Here is a 20,641-nt window from a genome sequence, read left to right on the forward strand (position 1 = left end):
CTGTTGTTATTTTTTAAATTCTGGATTAATGTAAAAGGTACATCTTGAGCATTAATGAAAAGGAAATAGTCCCTGCTACTGCAGCTGAGTGCTTTGACTTCTGGGATTTTGAGTGTAATCATATGCATACTAGCCACCCACCTTCAGAAGTCTTGTCCATGCCTGTTTTCTCTGTGGGGCCTGATCCTGTAGATGTGCTTCAGATTGGATGAGATAACCAGGAGAGATTTACTTGAGAATCCCCTTGTGGTTAGGTCTTTACACAGCAAAACAGCATCAGGAGGTAAGTAGCTTTACACATGCCTACCTTCAGAAATACAGGCACTTGCAAAGAAGCAGCTAATCGGGGTTGGAAGGTCTTACTGGATGATTAAGTGCTGGGTTTCAATGCCTGAGGGAGTGGGGTAAGGGAGTGCCTGAATCCATTTATCTTGCTGGGAATAGATAAATGGTGCTTGAGATAAATTTACAAATGGAAGCCATAGATGGGCTGATATGTGTGGCAACTCAAACTTCTCAGATTTTGTCCTGTACTTGGCACCAACTGCTTTATTTGCTTATTTGGTAAATTATTTGGTTAATTGATACAACTAGTTACAATTTACTGAATGTTAAATGATTTGGTGCCTATCTGATGTAGGTTGTCTATATCCAGTCAGGCAACACATGGCTGTATCTGGAACACTCCTTAACCACACAGATGGTGAAACTGAACTATCCCTCTTTCCCACTCTTCACTCATTGTTCTTGTCCACTGCCTAGTACTGGCATTTGTGCTAATTGTGGCTGTTGGATCAGAGAATTGATCCTACTGCAAAACCAATTTATTTTACTGGATTATTTTTCGGCCAGGTCAATTCCCTGAGGTAATTTGTTTGCATGACTGCACAAGTTTTGGTACCTTCACAAGGGAATAGGTAGAAATGTGCCTTGGAGAAGAGTAAGACTGCCCTTTTTGGCAGATAGGCAGACTTAGTTTTCCTAAAACTTTTCATGAAACTGCATCCTCATTGATGTTAGGCAGCAGCGCACTCAAGCTCACTTCTAGAGCTTGTTAGAACTTGGGTATGTCCTGAAAATACCATAATATTGAACACTTGTGAAAATTGCTAGCTCCGATTCTTAATCACTTTGTGTTTTTTCTTTTTTTAAATCAGATTTTAATTTGGTACATCCATACAGAAGACGATATCTTCATGCCAAATTTTACTAGCTAAAATATGCTGTTATGCCTCCTACACTAGCTTATTGCTGATGTAAGGAAACATTTATAACTCCAATCTTAGTGACCCCTGTCTGTCTGATCATTCTGTTAAGGACTTCATCAGGTTGGTTAAGTTAGAGGAGTCCAGAAGTGTCTTGTGTAGGACAGAAAATCTCAATATTACAGGATGGGAGAAAAGCGATTGGACCCCAATTGGAACAAAGCATGGATTTCATGCTATGGAAGAGAGTGGTGGGACTAGAAGGCATTTGTTTTAGTCTCATTCATGTTCTATGGACTCAAGTAGTCAAAGTGCATTTTGCAGAAATGATTTTTTTAGGTAAAAGTAGATCATAAATGGCATAGAGGAAGGGCCTTTGAATTATTCTTGATTAAAAGACCTGCCTTAGAGTTCCCTTCTTTTCAATGAGGTTTTAAATTCCACTGCAGTGTTACTGATTATTTTCTTTTTATATGGGAAACACATTTCTCAGATATAAAGAATCCATATGGGCCCTTTGTTTCTGCACTTAATGAGCACTACATTTTGACAACTGGATAACAAGCAAATAGAGCTAGACTAGTTTCTTACTTAGGCCACAGTCCCGCAATTAGTTCCACATGGATTAATCTCTGCACTAGTACAAAGACTCACTGATGTTAGTAAGGGTTTCTGAGGCTGCTCTAAGAACTAGTCCTTATGCTATGTTATAAGGGCTTGATTATCTGTTGTCCACTATTGTCCAAGCAGTACAAAGTGGCCTAAGAGAGAATCAGGGCCTGAGTAGATGGTTGTTTGAATGAATATTACTGGTAGTGAGAGTAGGTTTCTGAAGCTCCATGTAAACCTATTGAGACAAAACTTATTTCTTTTCTTTGTCCTAATGTGCTCTGCACATAATTACAGGGTTGCCCAGCACTGCAGTTCACAAAAAGAATTTCTGCAACATGGAAAAAATGTTCCCTGGCAACGTATTCTGGTGAACTGGGTCAACACTCGATAGTTACTAATTCTTCAGCCTTAATCTTAGCACTGCTATTAATTTATATGCAATCATGCCTAAGCCATAAGAACCTTTCTCTGACTCAGTTTCCCTACTTGTAAAATAGGTGTAGTAGTAGTTGCTTCACAAATCTTTCTAAAAATTAATTGTGTTCACATAATGATCTTAGGAGCACAAGGAATTTAAGCAAATTATTTCCACTTTGGAGCCCTGTGATAATGAAAGCATGATTTTACCAGTCTCTCTTCATTTTAGAATATATGGAGATGAGACTTTATTTTCCGTTCTGAGTTTAAATACCTGGATACTGGATATTGCATTGTGTCTGTCAAAGTTTTATTAGCAAAAATGATGAACTTGAAACAGAAAAGTCAAACTTGGCAAGATAGCTTTGATTTCTTTGAATTCACTTCTCGGAGCCAATGTTCACAGGTTTTAAATAGTGATATAACAGCATACACTGATGACTTAAAGATAGACACAATGACAAGGTATCAAACTAAAATCAGGAAGTAAGACCTGATAGGAGGTACTAAATCTTTGGAAGGTGTGCAGTATTTCAACAACCATCCACATCTGTGTGTGTGGTAAGGGTTCACGATCAAAACTGAGAAGATAAAATACTGGAGCTGGCCTTTCTCAGTAAAAGTTTTAAATACCTCCAGGGATGGTGACTCAACCACTTCCCTGGGCAGCCTGTTCCAATGCTTGACAACCCTTTAGGTGAAGAAATTTTTCCTCATATCCAGTCTAAACCTCCCCTGGTGCAACTTGAGGCCATTTCCTCTCATCCTATCACTTGTTACTTGGGAGAAGAGACCGACGCCCACCTCTCTACAACCTCCTTTCAGGTAGTTGTAGAGAATGATAAGGTCTCCCCTCAGCCTCCTTTTCTCTAGGCTAAACAACCCCAGATCCCTCAGCCACTCCTCATAAGACTTGTTCTCCAGACCCCTCACCAGCTTTGTTGCCCTTCTCTGGAGCCGCTCCAGCACCTCAACGTCTTTCCTGTAGTGAGGGGCCCAAAACTGGACACAGTACTCAAGGTGGGGCCTCACCAGTGCCGAGTACAGGGGGACAATCACTTCCCTAGTCCTGCTGGCCACACTATTCCTGATACAAGCCTTTTTGGCCACCTGGGCACACTGCTGGCTCATATTCAGCCAGCTGTCAACCAACACCCCCGGGTCCTTTTCCACTGGGCAGCTCTCCAGCCACTCTTCCTCAAGCCTGTAGCGTTGCATGGGGTTGTTGTGACTCAAGTGCAGGACCTGGCACTTAGCCTTATTAAACCTCATACAGTTGTCCTCGGCCCATTGATCCAGTCTGTCCAGATCCCTCCGTGCTGACACATACAAGCAATCTGGACAGACTGAGAGGAAGGATTTCCCATTGTACAATACAAGACTGTTGCCATATCAGTTTTATCTATTACTGGAATCCTTTATTTATGTTTGATTTATTATTCAGTGAATTCTTCTGATAAGGAATTTAGGTTCATGACTAAAATTCATAGAATCAAAGCCAGCATGCTTTCAGTCCCTAGCTGTTTGATTTTTGCTAGTTGAGCCACTTCATCTCTGAAACCCTCAATATGACTAAATAGATGGAACCTTCCATCTAATCAACAGTCTCTTTCAACACATGAATTTCAAGTGTTTTATTTCAGTTGATTTAAAAGAGGTCTGATGTAAGCCTTTTCATTGCCTAACTTCTTGTGTGTTGTCATTTGAAGGATACAATGGGTGGTCTGTGATTCTGAAAATGTTGTAGCATAGAGGATTCATTTAGATGTAGCCTCCATATAGGTTATAATAACTCTCTTCTCACTGTTAGGCGTTATTCAGGATGGCAGAATTTCCCTATCTTAAAGGTTGCAAAAATGGCAAAGGGAAACTGGCACCTTAAACAATGCTTAATTACACAGTAAATACCCGAGTACAAATTGTGACCTTCGATGTACCTCTGGATAAAAAAGCTTAGTTGTGGTAAATCTATAAAGTTAATGGGCACTTATCCATTTGTTTTGGAAGACCCCTTACTTCTCACTGTTCCACTTGTGTTTTTCTCAGAATTGCAATAACCTAAACATCTATTTGCCTAATTCCATGCTAAGTCCCAGGGATCTAGAAACTGACCATGTTTGACACACCCATGCAGAGAATTATCTGGATTTTGGATGCCCCGTGTTCCTGTTCTTGCTCCAAGGATTACTTCACAACCTGGGGCTCCCTGTTATAGATGAGTGTTTTAGCCATTAGGTAAAACATTATGCCATCTTTTGCTCTCTTGGCATATGTATTTGCCTTTAGAAGTCTTGCATTTCCTTCTGCCTGAGGATACAACTTTGAAAGGAATGGTGGAATTGCATCCTCCTGTATGTAACTTGCCTTTTGAAGGGAAAAGAGTGAATCAGTTCCTCAAGCACTGCTGACACCATTCCCAAGGTGAGGGCTCTTGTGCTTCTGGATCTTCATTGGGTGAAAGTATGGTCCTGACTCACTCAGAAAGGAGTGGGAGTAGGAATGTAATCCTGTTTGTTTATTTTCTTCTGGCAAGTTTTAGGCAGTTACATGCTTAGTTTGTGGACTTGTGGGGTTACTCTTTTGAGTTTCCTAGCTCTTGCTCATGCACTAAAAAGACACCCAGCTCTGAGATTTGAATTCCATATACAGCTTCCTTTGCTTATGTTTTAGGCTTTGAAGGACTAGACTGTACATCCATGTTTGTTTAATGTATGTATTCCCAAATAAAAATTATTTTAAAAGACATCAAAAAGTATGCAGTAGTCTTATTTATCAACTGTCTTTGGTTAGTACTACCAGGAATTCCCAGCTGTATTAATACAAAGGCAATTTTAGTCTTTTGCCTTATTGCTCCAAAGCTCCAGGTTGAACTGGGCTGTATTACACTGAGAAACAAATATATGACAAAATATGCTAAATCCCAAAGATGCTGATTTCTAATCTGAAACTGAATGAAATACAAAATCTGAATGGAATGCACAGTAGTTGAAAGGAATTGGGAGGATGGACAGAGAATATAAACAACTAATGTAACTGCATGGATTATTTTACACAGTTGCTGGTTCCAGAACATGTGATTTTTTAACAAGGCATGAAAAAATAAAAAAGTCAATTAATATCTCTCAGCTGCTATTTATCCTGATTTAAAAGCCAATGCTACAATACAAAGTATCAGAATGCCTGCATTTCACAGAATCACAGAATTGTAGGGGTTGGAAGGGACCTTCAGAGATCAGCTAGTCCAACCCCCTTGACAGAGCAGGGTCACCTAGAACAGACTGGACAGGAATGTATCCAGGCGGGTTTTGAATGTCTCCAGAGAAGGAGACTCCACAACCTCTCTGGGCAGCCTGTTGCAGTGCTCTGTCACCCTCAAAGTAAAGAAGGTCCTCCTCATGTTCAGATGGAACTTCCTGTGTTCCAGCTTGTGTCCGTTGCACCTTGTCCTGTCACCGGGCACCACTGAAAAGAGTCTGGCCCCATCCTCTTGACACCCGCCCTTTAGATATTTATAAGCATTGATGAGATCCCCTCTCAGTCTTCTCTTCTCCAGGCTAAACAGACCCAGGTCTCTCAGCCTTTCCTCATAAGAGAGGTGCTCCAGTCCCTTGATCATCTTTGTAGCCCTCTGCTGGACTCTCTCCAGTAGCTCCCTGTTGTTCTTAAACTGGGAGGCCCAGAACTGGACACAGTACTCCAGGTGCGACCTCACCAGGGCAGAGTAGAGGGGGAGGATAACCTCCCTCGACCTGCTGGCCCCAGTCTTCTTGATGCACCCCAGGAGACCATTGGCCTTCTTGGCCACAAGGGCACATTGCTGGCTCATGGTCAACTTGTTGTCCACCAGGACTCCCAGGTCTCTCTCTCTGCAGAGCTGCTTTCCAGCAGGTCATCCCCCAACCTGTACTGGTGCATGGGGTTATTCCTCCCCAGGTGCAGCACCCTACACTTGCCCTTGTTGAACTTCATTAGGTTCATCTCTGCTCAACTCTCCAGCCTGTCCAGGTCTCGCTGAATGGCAGCACAGCCTTCTGGTGTGTCAGCCACTCCTCCCAGTTTTGTATCATCAGCAAACTTGCTGAGGGTACACTCTGTCCCCTCATCCAGGCCGTTGATAAACATGTTGAACAAGACTGGACCCAGTACTGACCCCTGGGGAACACTGCTAGCTACAGGCCTCCAAAATGGACTCTGCACCACTGGTCACAACCCTCTGAGCTCTGCCATTCAGCCAGTTCTCAATCCACCTCACTGTCCACTCATCTATCCCACACTTCCTAAGCTTACCTATGAGGATGCTATGGGAGACAGTGTCAAAAGCCTTGCTGAAGTCGAGGTAGACAACATCCACTGCTCTCCCCTTACCCACCCAGCCAGTCATGCCACCGTAGAAGGCTATCAGATTGGTCAAGCATGATTTCCCCTTGGTGAATCCATGCTGACTACTCACGATGACCTTCTTTTCTTCTAGATGCTTAGAGATGACATCCAGGATGAGCTGTTCCATCACCTTTCCAGGGATGGAGGTGAGGCTGACTGGCCTGTAGTTTCCTGGGTCCTCCTTCTTGCCCTTTTTGAAGACTGGAGTGCCATTAGCTTTCCTCCAGTCCTCAGGCATCTCTCCTGTTCTCCATGACTTTTCAAAGATGATGGAGAGTGGCTTAGCAATGACATCTGCCAGCTCCCTCATCACTCGTGGGTGCATGCTGTCAGGGCCCATGGGTTTGTGGGTGTTGAGTTTGCCTAAATGATCTCTAACCCGATCCTCCTTGATCAAGGGAGAGTCTTCCTTACTCCAGGCTCTCTCTCTCCTACCTCCAGGATCTGGGATTCCTGAGGGCCAGCCTTAGCAGTAAAGACTGAAGCAGAGAAGGCATTCAGTAACTCCACCTTCTCTGCATCCTCTGTCACCAGGGCACCCACCTCATTCAGCAGCGGGTCCACATTTTCCCTAGTCTTCCTTTTACTGATGATATACTTGAAGAAGCCATTCTTATTGTCCTTGACATCCCTTGCCAGGTTTAATTCCAAGCGGGCCCTAGCCTTCCTCGTTGCATCCCTGCACGCTCTGACAGCGCTCCTGTATTCCTCCCAAGTGGCCAGTCCCTTTTTCCACATTCTATAAACATCCTTCTTCCATCTGAGTTTTTCCAGAAGCTCCTTGCTCATCCATGCAGGTTTCCTGCCTCCTTTGCCTGATTTCTTGCTCCTAGGGATGCATTGATCTTGAGCTTGGAGGAAGTGGTGCTTGAATATTAACCATCTCTCTTGGGCCCTCTACCTTCTAGAGCCCTAACCCATGGGATTCATCCAAGTAGGTCTTTGAAGAGGCCAAAGTCAGTCCTCTAATACTGCATAGCCTTTTAACTGTTTCCTGCAACTCGGCTACTTGACGTGACAGATTAGCAACCTGTGCACACCTTATGCAGGTACTTACCTTTTCACCAGTAGAAGGTGAGAAATCTTACTTTTTTAGCAGCCTTATCAAAATCCAGAAGATTGAATTTCTTTATTTACCTCTCTTTAATATTGGATTTCTTTCTATAGTTTTTCAAATGCACTTTATCTTGATTCACTTAAAGAGATAAATATTTTATAAAACTATTTTTTCTTTGATATCATAAAATCTCTGGAAACTTTTAGATGCCTGTTTTTCTTTTCAAGAAATTATGTAAGAAATTTAAGAGAGATGAATGAAAGTTTCAGGACTTCATAAACAACTGAACATGCTGTCTTCAGCAGCACCTTCATTTTGGCCAACTTGAAGGCATTCCAGTGCAGATGACAACTCATTCTAGCTTTACAATAGCTAAGGTGCTAGTAAGAATCTAACAATGTTAAACATTTACTCAGCATACAAGTCATCGGCACCTTGCTTATGATTTTGTACTGCTTTGCAGTTACCATAGTGACTACAGTGCACGCCTACTGAAAAGCGGAAAGGACAGGCAAGCCCTAATACTAGTTCATTTGCTACTGAAATGTCTTTTTAGTCCCCTTTGATGCTCACACAAACACAAATTGTTTTACCATTTCTGTTGTAACATAACTTTTCATTGCATGACTGTCATATTCTACTAGCATTCAGGGAAATTTATTATAAAATCTCTTAGGAACCACATAAACATCCTAAATATCCCATGCTATTACTGTACTGCATTCCACCCAGGATAGCCTTGAAATCTGCTTCATAAGAAGTGGTATTACATAAATAAATTTAAATTGAATTTCTAGAGAGAGTTTTGAGAAGCTCACCAGTGCCTACATTTTCACAAGCTGTATGAAGAGTGCAGTGAATATATGTTTCTCTGAATTGTTTTATGACCACTCAGAAATGTTACTTTTCAGGACCACTTTGCAAGTCCATTGATTTGACAATTTAGAGCAAATAAGAAGGTAGTAAGGTTTTATTTAGCATATTTTCTACCTTTACTGTGTATATACGCACAGCTACTGTCTCCAGAATGCACAATTGTGATTCACAAAGTAGCCAACTGTATTTTTGTTACTCTGTGCCACATATGGCAGTTCAACAACCACTGCTGTTTCATTTCAGTAACGCCAGAGTGTACGATAAGAAATTAAGATTGTGATAATAAATTAACATAATTTTATTTTGAAAGTAACTGCCCAACTAGCATACTGTTTATATTTCACAGTCTGACTTTTGTTACTGTCTATTTAATAACAGAATTAAATTCTTCGTATTTCTATACTTTTTCTCCTTTTGGAAAAGGATCATCTCTAAATTTTTAACTGTTACTCTGGACCTTACGGTGTCTGTTTAAATTTTTTGCCCAAAATTATAAATATTTCTTAACTTCAAATAGAATTAAAGTTTTGTTTAGCCATGTTTTCAAGATATTACTTAGGAAGGTTTTGTCACTTGGTGAGAAAGAGCACTTGTGTTGGGCAGGTTTTTTAAGAGAGCATTGGGACAGAGGCAGCCTCTGAGTTCAGCATAAATAGAATTCATTTCTCCCTAGCTGTCCCTTAACTGTCTTGATTTTCTTGTATATATCTTAACCTTTTGCCTGGTATTACATTTCTCTCTATGTTTTACCATGTTTTCTCACCTAGGACTCACCTTTCATAGCTCTTTCTCCTATAGTGATGAATCATTGTTTTAATCTCCAGCAAATTTTACCAAGGCTGCCTTAGGCGCTGTAACTGTGTTCATTGTCAGTGTATAATGAGGTCAAATACCCTTCTATGGGTATGTCAACCTCGGTCTTCAGTGGATACAGAGGATCTGCCAGTAGCAGAAAAGATGTCGCTTCAACAGACAAGAGACCGTCTTTTTTGTGGGCATTATCCAGGGTTATGTCTACCTGTGTATCACAGACTTGTACCTCTTTGGAGTCATTTTAACTTATTGTTCAGACCAGCAGTGTGTTGAGATAGGAGAATCTGCTACTCTGCACTGTTCAAATATTTTAGGTTGTGGAGGATTTTTTGTTTGGTTGGTTGTAGGTTTTTTGACTTCTGTATTATGAAGGAGCATAGGGACATTGGTAATGCCTTAATTTCTCCTGTCTTCTTTCTATACTTTTAAATAGGTTTTTTTTATAAGCACATTGGAAAGTTTAGTGATCCTATATATGGTGCATGCGGCTGTTGTAGAACAGAAGTCGTATGGTCCTATCTACATTTTACATCTATTGTGAGATTGCCCGCAATTACAGACAACTGGGTTCCATGACACAGCCAGTCCTGCACTCCCTTCGGTGGGCAGGTAGCCAGAAACCAGAACAGGATCCATCTCTGTCCCCCTTGAATGTCCCAGTGGACAACTGTGGCATATAACTTCAGCAGTGTAAAGAAGATTTTAGCTAACAATTTGGAGCTATGATGGCTTCTTAACTATGCAGAAATTGCTTTTTGTAGTACTTGCTCCACAACCTCCCTCTACTTCACTGAGCCCATCAATTAAAACAGTATTTCTCTGTGAACAGCTTCTCAGGATCTCTGCTCAGCAGCTCTGAGCGTCTCAGTCTTTCCTTCAGTACAAGTTCAGAATCCACAGGAGATTCTTTGACATTTAGGAGTCCTGCCAGAGTAGTCTGGACTCCTGTGGCATTTTTGGAAAATAGGAGGTAGCAGAGAATGAAGACAGTCTGCTGAAGGAAGGGTATCTGAAAGGAAGGCATTTTGAGGACAGGATGATGAAGCTAAGCAGTGTGGGAGAGAGGGCAGTGCCTGAGATTTTGCCAGTAATTTGGCCAGCACTTCAAAGTTTGTAAGACTTCCTGGAGATTTTCCATAAGCCACCAGGACCCCTAGCCTACCTTAAATTGCTCCTGGTCATCGTGACACTCTGAATTCACCAATGGTCAGCTTCCCAAATTCACCTCACATAACTGTTCTCATCTATTGGCTCTTGCCAAGATCCAGTGCAAAGAACTAATTTAATATTTCTAGGTGTGCCAGCAGAATCTGAAACGCTTCATTGTAACTTCCTTACTGATCATGCTTTTCTCAAAGTTTCTCAAAGAGCTTGAAAGCAATTTAAATTTCACTAAAAATAGCAACAATAATGATAAAGATGATGTGTAGACAGACCCTGACTATACAAAATGTGAAGTCAGAAGGACCTTTCTTGAAGATTTTAGGAAATAGAGAATAGTGTGTAAGCAATTATCAACATGAGTTATAACTTCTGGCATCTTTATAATTAGGTTTTTAAAGATTATTGCAGCAACTAGTGAATTCAGTTTAGAATTCAGTTCAGAATCAGAGTAACAGCAGAAGTTAGGGTAAACAGCTATATATCTCCTTATCATGTGAATGCCAGAAAATCTCTGCTCTGCCTGCAAAATATCAGTATGCAAACCAAACAAATGCATATTGCAGCTACCCACTTCATAACAAAGTGCATGTTTCCACAGACAGAATCTCATCTGACAAACTCAAGTGCCTGTTATAAACTACAGTCCTGAAACTGGGCTAAGACGTATGATCCTATCCATTTAACCTCTACCAGCATCAGTCCTGCTCAGCAAAGAAGTTGGAAATTCTCTATTAAATAGGCTTTTTCATGTCAGTCCCTTGACAAGAGAGGCCTGAAATAAATGTTTCTGAAGAAAAGTTGTGCTCTTTAAAACTAGAATTTTGCTTTTCCTGAGTTTAGTCTTTATGAAAATTGCTGGACCAACAGCCCTAAAAAGTGACATCATCTGTTTGTTTAGATTACAGAGATGCATTAAGCATCGTTTCTTGTAAATGGTTCAACCTTGACCTGAATATAGTTTGGTTTCCACCTACATTCACATCCAAGTATCTCTGATGAGACAGCCAGTGGTGCTAATTGGTGGGTTAATTTTGCAATGTTGATTACTGTCTGTTGGAAAGGGATCAAGCCCACCTTATTTTCCACAGATCACCAAAAAACTGAGAGATGATAACAATTAGTCCTTGCCAAACTAGACAGATGCAGTTCAACCACTGAGTGTTTTCCAAACCCTTTAGCCAACTCTTCCCTACTTCTTCCCTATTTCCACAACAGAAAAAACCTGTCACAAAAGCCAAGTATTACCTTTTTATGAGCTACCAAGTGTGAACTTGTTGTTTTAATATATATACCATAAAATTGCACCACAAATAACAAATGTGAGAAAATTTTGAATAGTAATGAGAAGACTTTTTTCCAGATATTATACTAGATATGTCTATAGGTTCATGAGCAGAATTTGAGCAGCCGGCTCATCCTAGGCTGTACATTTTCATCAGTTCTTCAACTTGTGTTCCAGCCTTACTGGACACTCTGCCATTGCTGTAGGTGGTAGTGAAGCTGTGGTCAGATGTTTGTTGCTAGTCATCTAAAGCTAATTGGAACATGCAATAACAGTAAAAACACTTGTCCAGCCTATATTTCTGTTCTCATATTGACAAATTTATGGGAGTCACACAAGCTAGATGACAGCGAAAAAATTGCAAGAGTGCTTTGGTCTTTTGCAGTACAGACAGATGAGAATCTAAGAATTGCATTCCTTTGAGGTTGGACAATGTTTCAAAACCTGCTTGGCTTTATCTGCCTTTCCTGACCATTGAAGATAAAATGCCTAATTTTTTACCCCTGATATTAATGGTGGTTTTGCATTGAACAAATTCTTATTTAGTAATTAAAAGCACTTGTGATCAAATACTGTTGATAAATATGAAAGACATTTCTGTTATAGCAACAAAATACTTTATTTTACCTATATGCAAATTATTATAATCGTCTCCCAGAAAAAGACCATTAAACCTAAAATTAATTTAAAATAACCCTACAGATGTGATATCAGGCAACAATAATGGTAAAGCCCTAAAATTTTAATTCCTAAAAAAGTTGTAGAAACATAGTAAGCAGATTTATGCAGAACAGCATCAAGGAAATTAGGGCTATGTAGGTGTAGGATATATACTCCTGTCTTTAAGTGCTAACATTTGGGTTTTGATCAGCAGATTCACAGTTTTATATTTTAAACTAATTAGAAAATAAAAATTAAAATAGTACAGTAAAACCATAATGTTCTTGCTCACACTATAAGGAATGGTATTTCATGAAACATCTCGTGCCATTTAGAACATTAATCTGTAGTTAAAGGAAAATTACCAAAAGTGATCACAAAATTATATAAAGGAAATTTTGTTTAAAAAATTGTGTGCTTTTCTCAGAAGATTCTCTTTCTAATGTAAATCCAAAATGTTTAGCTATATTTTAAACTAACACTTTGGTGCATTCCAAATCTAAATGCTGTTTGATGTTCTGAATTCCTCTCCATACACTCTAAAAAGGCATTTAATCTGGTGCTATCTTGCAGTCCTTTGAACAAGTAGCATTTCCATTGTTGCCCCAATTTAATCTGAAAGATGCATAAGATTGTGAGCAATGAGAGAATATCAGCTTGTATTTAGGATTGATTGTTTTGCATTTATCAAGGGAAAACTGAAAAGATTGAGGCCCTAATATATACCTTTGCTTAGAAATGTCACCCTTTAATTTTAATTTCATTCATTGAGGACTTCTGTTTGTCATTGCAAGGTGTTAGTTTTGGGTAGATTAGGTAAATAAAAGTTATATCCTGAGCATTTTGCTGCAGCTGGTTTTGGTAGAAAAAGATTTAATTGAGAACATTCAATTCAGTTATTGTACCTGTTTCTTTAAGAGAAGAATCCATAAAACAGGTGATTTGTTTCACCAAAATTCTCCTTAGGAATACTAGAATAATTAAAATGGCTCTTCCCAAAACTTCAACATGCAGCTGTCAAAGCCAAAACTCTCCAAACCAGAACATTCTTATCAGTGTAGAAGATTTTGGGATCTAATTTGTAATGCAAATTGCCCTGGCAAATCGTAATTGTCAAATGCATTGGAGAACAGAATATTCCTATTGCACAAATTACTCACCAAGAATCACAGCAACAATGGTGAAGAGCACAAAGGCATTCCTCAGTAAATAGCTTTTAACATCATCCTTTGTTATGCTCTGCACTTTTTTTTTGGCCAAAAGTGTATGCTTCCAGACTTCTTGTTGAAAGCGTTCCATCCTGCTTCCAGTTTTTTGATCTTCTCTGTTACCTTTAGCCATCTGTCTTGCAGAAAGGTTTCTCTTACAGTTAACTTCTGTCAATATCCCTTCAGAAAAGTGGAAGACCCTTTTCCGTGGGAGGTACTGGAGAAACCTGTACAACAAGAAATATCAAATATTGCAATAAGATTTTAGAGGAATGATTAGTCATATGTTTACATAGAAGAAAATATTCTTTATGTTTCAGTAAAATTTATATTATTTGTAATATCTAAGTTTTGCAACTTTTGATAAATAGCCTCAATGACCATTAGAAGAACTCTTTGAAAGGAGGATTATATGGACTGATCAGATATATGTCCTGTGTCTTCAGAAATTAATCTGAATTTGCTGTCATGCTGTAAAACTCAGGAGTAATTTTTTTTTGCAGTTGCTAGAGATATACTAATGTAAAATTGGAACAATTCATAGAAGCATAAGGTGCTATAATATTTAAAACAACATCAGGCTTGCTTTTCATCTGTTTAGCAGGCCCATGTTATCTGAAAAAAATTCTAGTTCTCCTTCGGATTAACCATTGGAGAGAAATATTTTGCTTGAACTGGAAAGTTTAAAATGTCCTGCATTTCAGATGTTTTTAAATGGTTGAATGCATTGGCTGAATTCCTCCTTTTCACATGTCAAAACACAGCAGGAATAGTTTATTTATCCCTCAACCACTACTTAGAAGATTTCTTTGACAATTTTGTGTTTATAACATTCATCTTTGAAGTCTATAAATTATTCCGAAGTCTATAAATTATCCATACATAAATGGATAGAGTTAGTTGCTTACACTGAAATCACTCTCCATTTATACACATTCCAACTCTAACATCTTACTTTTAATAAAACTAGTGCCTAAATACCTTTTTTAAGGAAGAACTTAAAATATAAATACACAAGGTTATCAAACAGCATATTTTAGAGGAAATACCATGTTGTAACAATTTTATTTTTATGGGATTTGATCACTGCTTTTACCATATGTTTGAAGATTGGCACTTTAGTGCAATATTCTCTCTGAATTTTAACAGAATGATATGTACTGTGCTGCTTCGGAGAGCGAAAACATTCTTAGACTGAACTAGATATTTAAATTAGTAAGTATTCTAGCATGGACACGACTACTGTGTGCAAGAAGGATTTTTTTCAGAACAACTAATTTTCAGTATTTTCTAAAAAACCAGATTCATTCACAAAGCTTTGTCTTTCCGAGATGATTAATGCAGCTAATCTGTCCTTTATAATTTACATTAAGATCAAGAAAGAATGTGGGTACAGCCTAAAAGATCATTGCATTAAGTAACATACAAAGGAAGAGAGTGAAAAATTAAGACACTTTACTCAAAACACCACCAAGTGAAATGATCAGCTCACCTTTTCAGATCTTCAGTACTCTAAGAACACAGTGGTGGTAGTTAAGGTAGGGGTTTCCCAGTAAATACAACAGAGCTGCAAAGTTGAGCGAACGGGAGACAGAGAAAACTAACAATCTGCATATGCTCTGGAATATAGCAATTTACTATCACTGTAACTTAGGGAAAGGGGAGGAGACTGTTAACCCAACTCTGAAAAAAATAAAAACACATCAGAAGAGAGGGGAAAGCTGAGCTGCTGGAATATTGATTAGTCTTGGCACAGTGATAGCAGGGTCACTTTCTTTGTTTTTCCTTTTAGACCACTTTCACGCCTTGTCAGTTCAGCTTCATTAGAAATGCAAAATTGGAACCCAGGAAGAATTGAAGGATGGCACACACACATAGAACAGGGGAGACTGGAACGCTTCTTCATTAGATATTCCAGACTCGAAATCTGAAAAGCCTAAACATAATTATATAACATTATTCCTGTGCTTTTAAAATTAAATGGTAAAACATGTGAGCATGCTAGTTTGTTCTAAAAAGAGACATGATGTGAGTCTATCACATATTTTCTAATTCTTAAAGACAGTTATTCATGAACTACTCTTCCCAGGGTGGGGAACCAGATATATCTTTCAGAAGCAACTGCAGCATTATCAAGAATAGAGAAAAACATAATCAGCTATAATTATTTGTGTGTTTCTTGTAGATATTCAAAACAAATGATGAGACTTGTCTCTTGTTTAGCAATTTAAACTCACTGGTACTAAGCCCCATTCAGCCTGTTTCAATAGCATGGAATGAATGATGAAGGGAAAAGCATAAAACATACACTTCTGAGAAATAACTGGCCTTCATTTTTTCTAGCACTTAAAAGTTTGCATTGTTGAAAAGATATTTGCAGAGAGAGTCAGGAGAATTCCCAAAGACCTTCTTTCACTTTTTAGAGGAACACTTCTGTTTTAAATTTTGGTAAAGTCAGTTTAAAATATTCAATTATTATATTTCAGTGCATCTTTCATGAGATTTTAAAGTGTATTTTCTTATAAGATGATTAAATATTATAAATATGTATGCTAAACATATAATTAAGAAGTTTGTTTATAGATGATGTGGCTTTTAATGTTTTTTTTTTCCTGCAAAGCCATTTTAAGTGTAAAAAAATAATCTTATGTACTAGACACACAAAAAATAGTTAGATACAAAATAAAATTAAGAGCAGTGTTACTTCCATGCAGTAATAGTAATGGTTTTGCTAAAGTGTTTTCTAATTTAAATGTGTTTCAAATAATGATGTATAATGTAGAGAAAAATAATCTTACAGTATAATGCAAACTTGCTCGTGACTAATGTAGGTTTGCATTTGGATTGAGAACCACAGAATCTTGATTTTAGGTATCTAACTCAAGAAAGAAAGTAAACATCTGAATTAACTTATTATTAATTTACTTAAAAAAGCAAGAAAAATTGTTGACAGCTTGTGCTGCAATGTCTATCTCATTCTTATTATTCATGGTGCAGTTTTTAAATACTTTCACCATTTTGCCTGGAGATGGGAATTGACCTCTTAACTGACCTTTGGCTTTTAGTGATCTGCCTGTTTGATGTTTCTTTTTGGAGTATGGCATGCTTTCTGTGAAACTTCCCAGATAAGGACTTCATTATGCCCTCTGGTAAAAAAATTTTTTTGCAGCAGTTTATCCATGGCAATCCTGCCGACTACGCCAAAATTCTGTTGCGTGAAAAGGGGCAAAGCGGTTTTGGCAGAAAATAAACCCCCTTGCGTTCTAACACTCCTCACCGAGGTGGGAGGCTAGGTGCGGCTAGTTGTAAATTCTGAGTGATGCCCAATTCAGCACTATCAGTCCAGACCCTTCTCAAGGTCTGAATATCTGCTCTCAGTATCATTGAAGGAGTGAGAGCTAAATTCTAATGGTCTCTTCGGTCCTGCTGGTCCCTTCTGCCATAAATTACAATGGGAACCATGTTCACTGAACCCCCATTCTACGTGGACAGGGTCAGTTGGATGTTTAGGACCAAGGTGTTGGAATAACCTTAGCTCCTTTATTAGTAATTGCAGAGCATTAGTGTGTTGTTCAGTCCACTCCCAGGATCTACCCTTTTTGAGCAAACTATAAAGGGGGCGAGTAATGATGGAAAAGCCAGGGATGTGTTTACGCCAATAACTTAAAGTTCCCAGAACTTGCTGTAACTCCTTCACGCTGGATGGATTCTGTCCATGCTCTATTTTTTCCAGGGTATCCTGAGGGACAGAAGCAGCTCCTTTAATCCACCAGACCCCCAGGAATTTAACTTCCTGTGCAGGTCCCTGACACTTTGAGTCTGGAATTTCCAATCCTAAATCAAGTAATGTTTTTCGGATGTTTTCCATCATGTCTTTTACACTTTCTTGGTTCTCTCCCCCTATTAGGATGTCATCAATATATTGGTATACTGTACATCCCTGTGAAACAGGAATCTCTGATAGCACTTTAGCTAAAGCATTATGAGCAATAGTGGGGGAATGCTTGTATCCTTGTGGAAGTCGGTTAAAGGTATATTGGACTCCTTTCCATGTGAATGCAAACCGCGCTTTGTCCTGCTCAAGGAGGGGAATCATAAAAAACATGTCTTTAACATCTAAGGCAGCCATCCAAGGATGGGCAGCTCCTTGTATCATTGTCACAATTTCCGCGATATTTGGAACTGCGGCGGTCAGGGGTGCAGTGTTGGCATTCAACTTTCGGTAATCTACTGTGAAACGCCATTGCCCGTTTGGTTTCTTTACGGGCCACACCGGTGAATTATAAGGCGAGTGAGTCCTCTTAATGATGTCTCTTTTTTCTAAATCTGATACCACCCCGTCTGCTCCTGCAAGTGCAGCTGCAGGCAGTGGATACTGCCGGACATTAGTGATTTTAGAGGGAGGTAAAGGTATGGAAGTTTCCAATAGACTCAATTTCACTGTGTCTATTACTTTTTCGCATCCTGCAAAACTCCACACAGTTCCATCTGGGAATTTCCACGTTCGCCCACGCAGCACGTCAAATCCTAGGAGGTTAGTACGCGAGGCACCCACTAACACTTCCGCCCTGGTCATCCGCTGCTCTCCCGGCAACCAGAGGTTAATTTTTGCAATGGGGCATGTTTTTACCACACCATCAATTCCTGCGAAGTTGACTCTGCATCTGGTGGGGTTTATACCCAGAAGTTGTGCCGTTTCGTTAGTGATTGCAGACATTTGGGCTCCGGTATCAATAATAAAGTTTACTGACATCCTCCGGGGTCCGACAGGAATGGCGATAATAGGTTCAGAATCTTTATGAGAGAGCCATTGAATAGCTAGTACCCGCCGGACAGGGTGGCTCACTGCCCTCCCCGGGGATAGGAGTTTTTTGACTGGGACTCTGACAAATCAATCAAATTACGCTCCGGTGCAGAAGGCACAATTTTCTCACGGCTTGGGGATTCTCTGGTTAGACTTTTCTCCCCAGCCGCATTATTCTTTCTAGTTAGGGATTGGACCAGCGTACGGAGATCTCCCGTAGGGACACTGTGCAAGAATTGTCGGGGCACCCCTAATTGTAGGGCTTTACGCCACAACTCGTTCCGGTCCTTATCAGGCTTAAACCTTTCCACCGGTTTGGGGTTTTGAGTGTGAGTTCGGACTTGGCGAACCTTTCGGGGGTGTTCGGAGGACTTTTCGCTAGTTAGGCTGGCCCAGCCCATTCGGCGCCCGTATTGGTCTATTTCCTGTACATATTCATTCCGGGTGGGCATGTAGCGATGCCGGCCCCAACCATGAGCATCCCGAGCCTCTCGTATGCGATCTTGAGTGCGGACAACGAATGGCTTCAGGCAATCGGGAAGACCACGGATGAGAGGGGCTAATCGATCAGGGTCGATAGCGGCTGACATTGGGGATTTCCGAAATTCCTCTCTGTCATACATGGCTTGCAGACAAGCTGCTTTCCGTATTGCTGCAAACAGATCAGAGTAGCCTGTAGCTCTAATCTCTAATGGCTCTTCCTCTCTCTCGCGGATCCATACCACCTGCCCAAAAGGCTGCTCGAGCGGTTAGGGAATAATTATGATCCCCGTCCATTGTAGTTAAAAACACTCCTGGTCCCCAAGAGTCTCCTGCTTCTTTCTCACTCAACATAATTCTATCTCCTCCTTCAGAAGAAACTCGCCACACATACTCAACAGCTGACTCTTCTGGCCGCCTCGAATATTTTTCCCTTATTTTCGCTAACTCTGTTGGTGTCCACGGAATAGTACGCACAGTGTTGCGGACTTCCTCATCATCCTCATCAACTGTGGTTTCAGTTTTAATCAGAGGTCGTAAAGGAAAGACTCAGGATTTCACAGTAAAAGTCCTTTCCTCCTCATCATCTTCCTCCTCCTCACTGTCAGACCAAAGATCTCCGGTCTGGGTTCCAGAATTTGGATAACACATTAATTTACGAATTTGTTGGACTTGGGTCGAGGGCTGCATTTTATCTAAGAGCCCAGTCACCCTTTCCAATAACATTTTAAGTTGGAGATTTTCATTCCCGAGTTGAGCATTCTGGTTTCCTAAACATTCATTCTCACTCACAAGCTTATCAACTTGAGTTCTTAATTTTTCTCCTGTCTCCTTTTGAAAGGCTAGTGATGACTTCAACACCTCATTCTCCGATTTCAGGGTTCCATATTCTACAGCTGAAATCAGATTAGGAGCAGGGGTTTCCCTAGCTTCTTGTTGTGCACAAGATAAACAGGCGCCTAACACCGCACAGATCACACCTTTGCCTTTCCCCGCTCTGAGCTTCTGTGAAGCCCAACACTCTTCAATACGTTCCACCACTTTCTCTTCATCCTTCCAAAATTTATGGGCCCACTCCTTCCCAGCCTGGGAAGGGGCACAATCATATTTTTGCAGCAGTTTATCCATGGCAATCCTGCCGACTACGCCAAAATTCTGTTGCGTGAAAAGGGGCCAAGCGGTTTTGGCAGAAAATAAACCCCCTTGCGTTCTAACACTCCTCACCGAGGTGGGAGGCTAGGTGCGACTAGGTTTAAATTCTGAGTGATGCCCAATTCAGCACTATCAGTCCAATTGCGTTTAATATGTATTAAACTATCACGATTTGGATACACTAATAGTGGACTGCACCTTCAGTCTAGTCATGCTCATGAACTAGCACGGCCACTCTCGAGTCTTTGGTCGCGTTCAGTGAGAAACCAAAACGACTAGCTACTTAAAAAAAAGTGCACTTTATTTAAACAACAGATATATAGGTTCTTAGGATTGCCGGTGATAAATACACTGTCTGCAAAGCACGTGCAAATGATAGTATTGTTACATATACAAAACGCGCGACAAAGTTATAAACGATACAGCCTGGCTCTAAATGTAGAAAAGAGAGTCTCTAGAGAAATTTCTAAGTTTCCCGAGGAAGCACTCGATATAATCTAAGTCTTACCCAAAGGCGTCCCTATGGAGGGG

At 40.1% G+C, this 20,641-nt stretch overlaps 1 protein-coding gene and 1 pseudogene across 1 annotated transcript in view; both read right to left on the reverse strand.

Annotated features, from left to right (window-relative positions):
• LOC141735604 (excitatory amino acid transporter 1-like) overlaps window positions 1–15,431 on the reverse strand; it is a 60,503-nt gene extending 45,072 nt beyond the window's left edge. The window contains exons 1-2 of the mRNA XM_074568663.1: window positions 15,167–15,431; window positions 13,627–13,901 (exon numbers count right to left, since the gene is read on the reverse strand). Of these exons, the coding sequence (XP_074424764.1) occupies window positions 13,627–13,807 (181 nt within the window). The 5' untranslated portion in view covers window positions 13,808–13,901; window positions 15,167–15,431. The remainder of the gene's footprint in view (window positions 1–13,626; window positions 13,902–15,166) is intronic.
• A 319-nt stretch (window positions 15,432–15,750) lies between these two features.
• LOC141735470 (uncharacterized) overlaps window positions 15,751–20,641 on the reverse strand; it is a 96,525-nt pseudogene continuing 91,634 nt past the window's right edge.

This window comes from Larus michahellis, chromosome W, assembly GCF_964199755.1.
Source record: "Larus michahellis chromosome W, bLarMic1.1, whole genome shotgun sequence".
NCBI classification, from domain to species: domain Eukaryota; kingdom Metazoa; phylum Chordata; class Aves; order Charadriiformes; family Laridae; genus Larus; species Larus michahellis.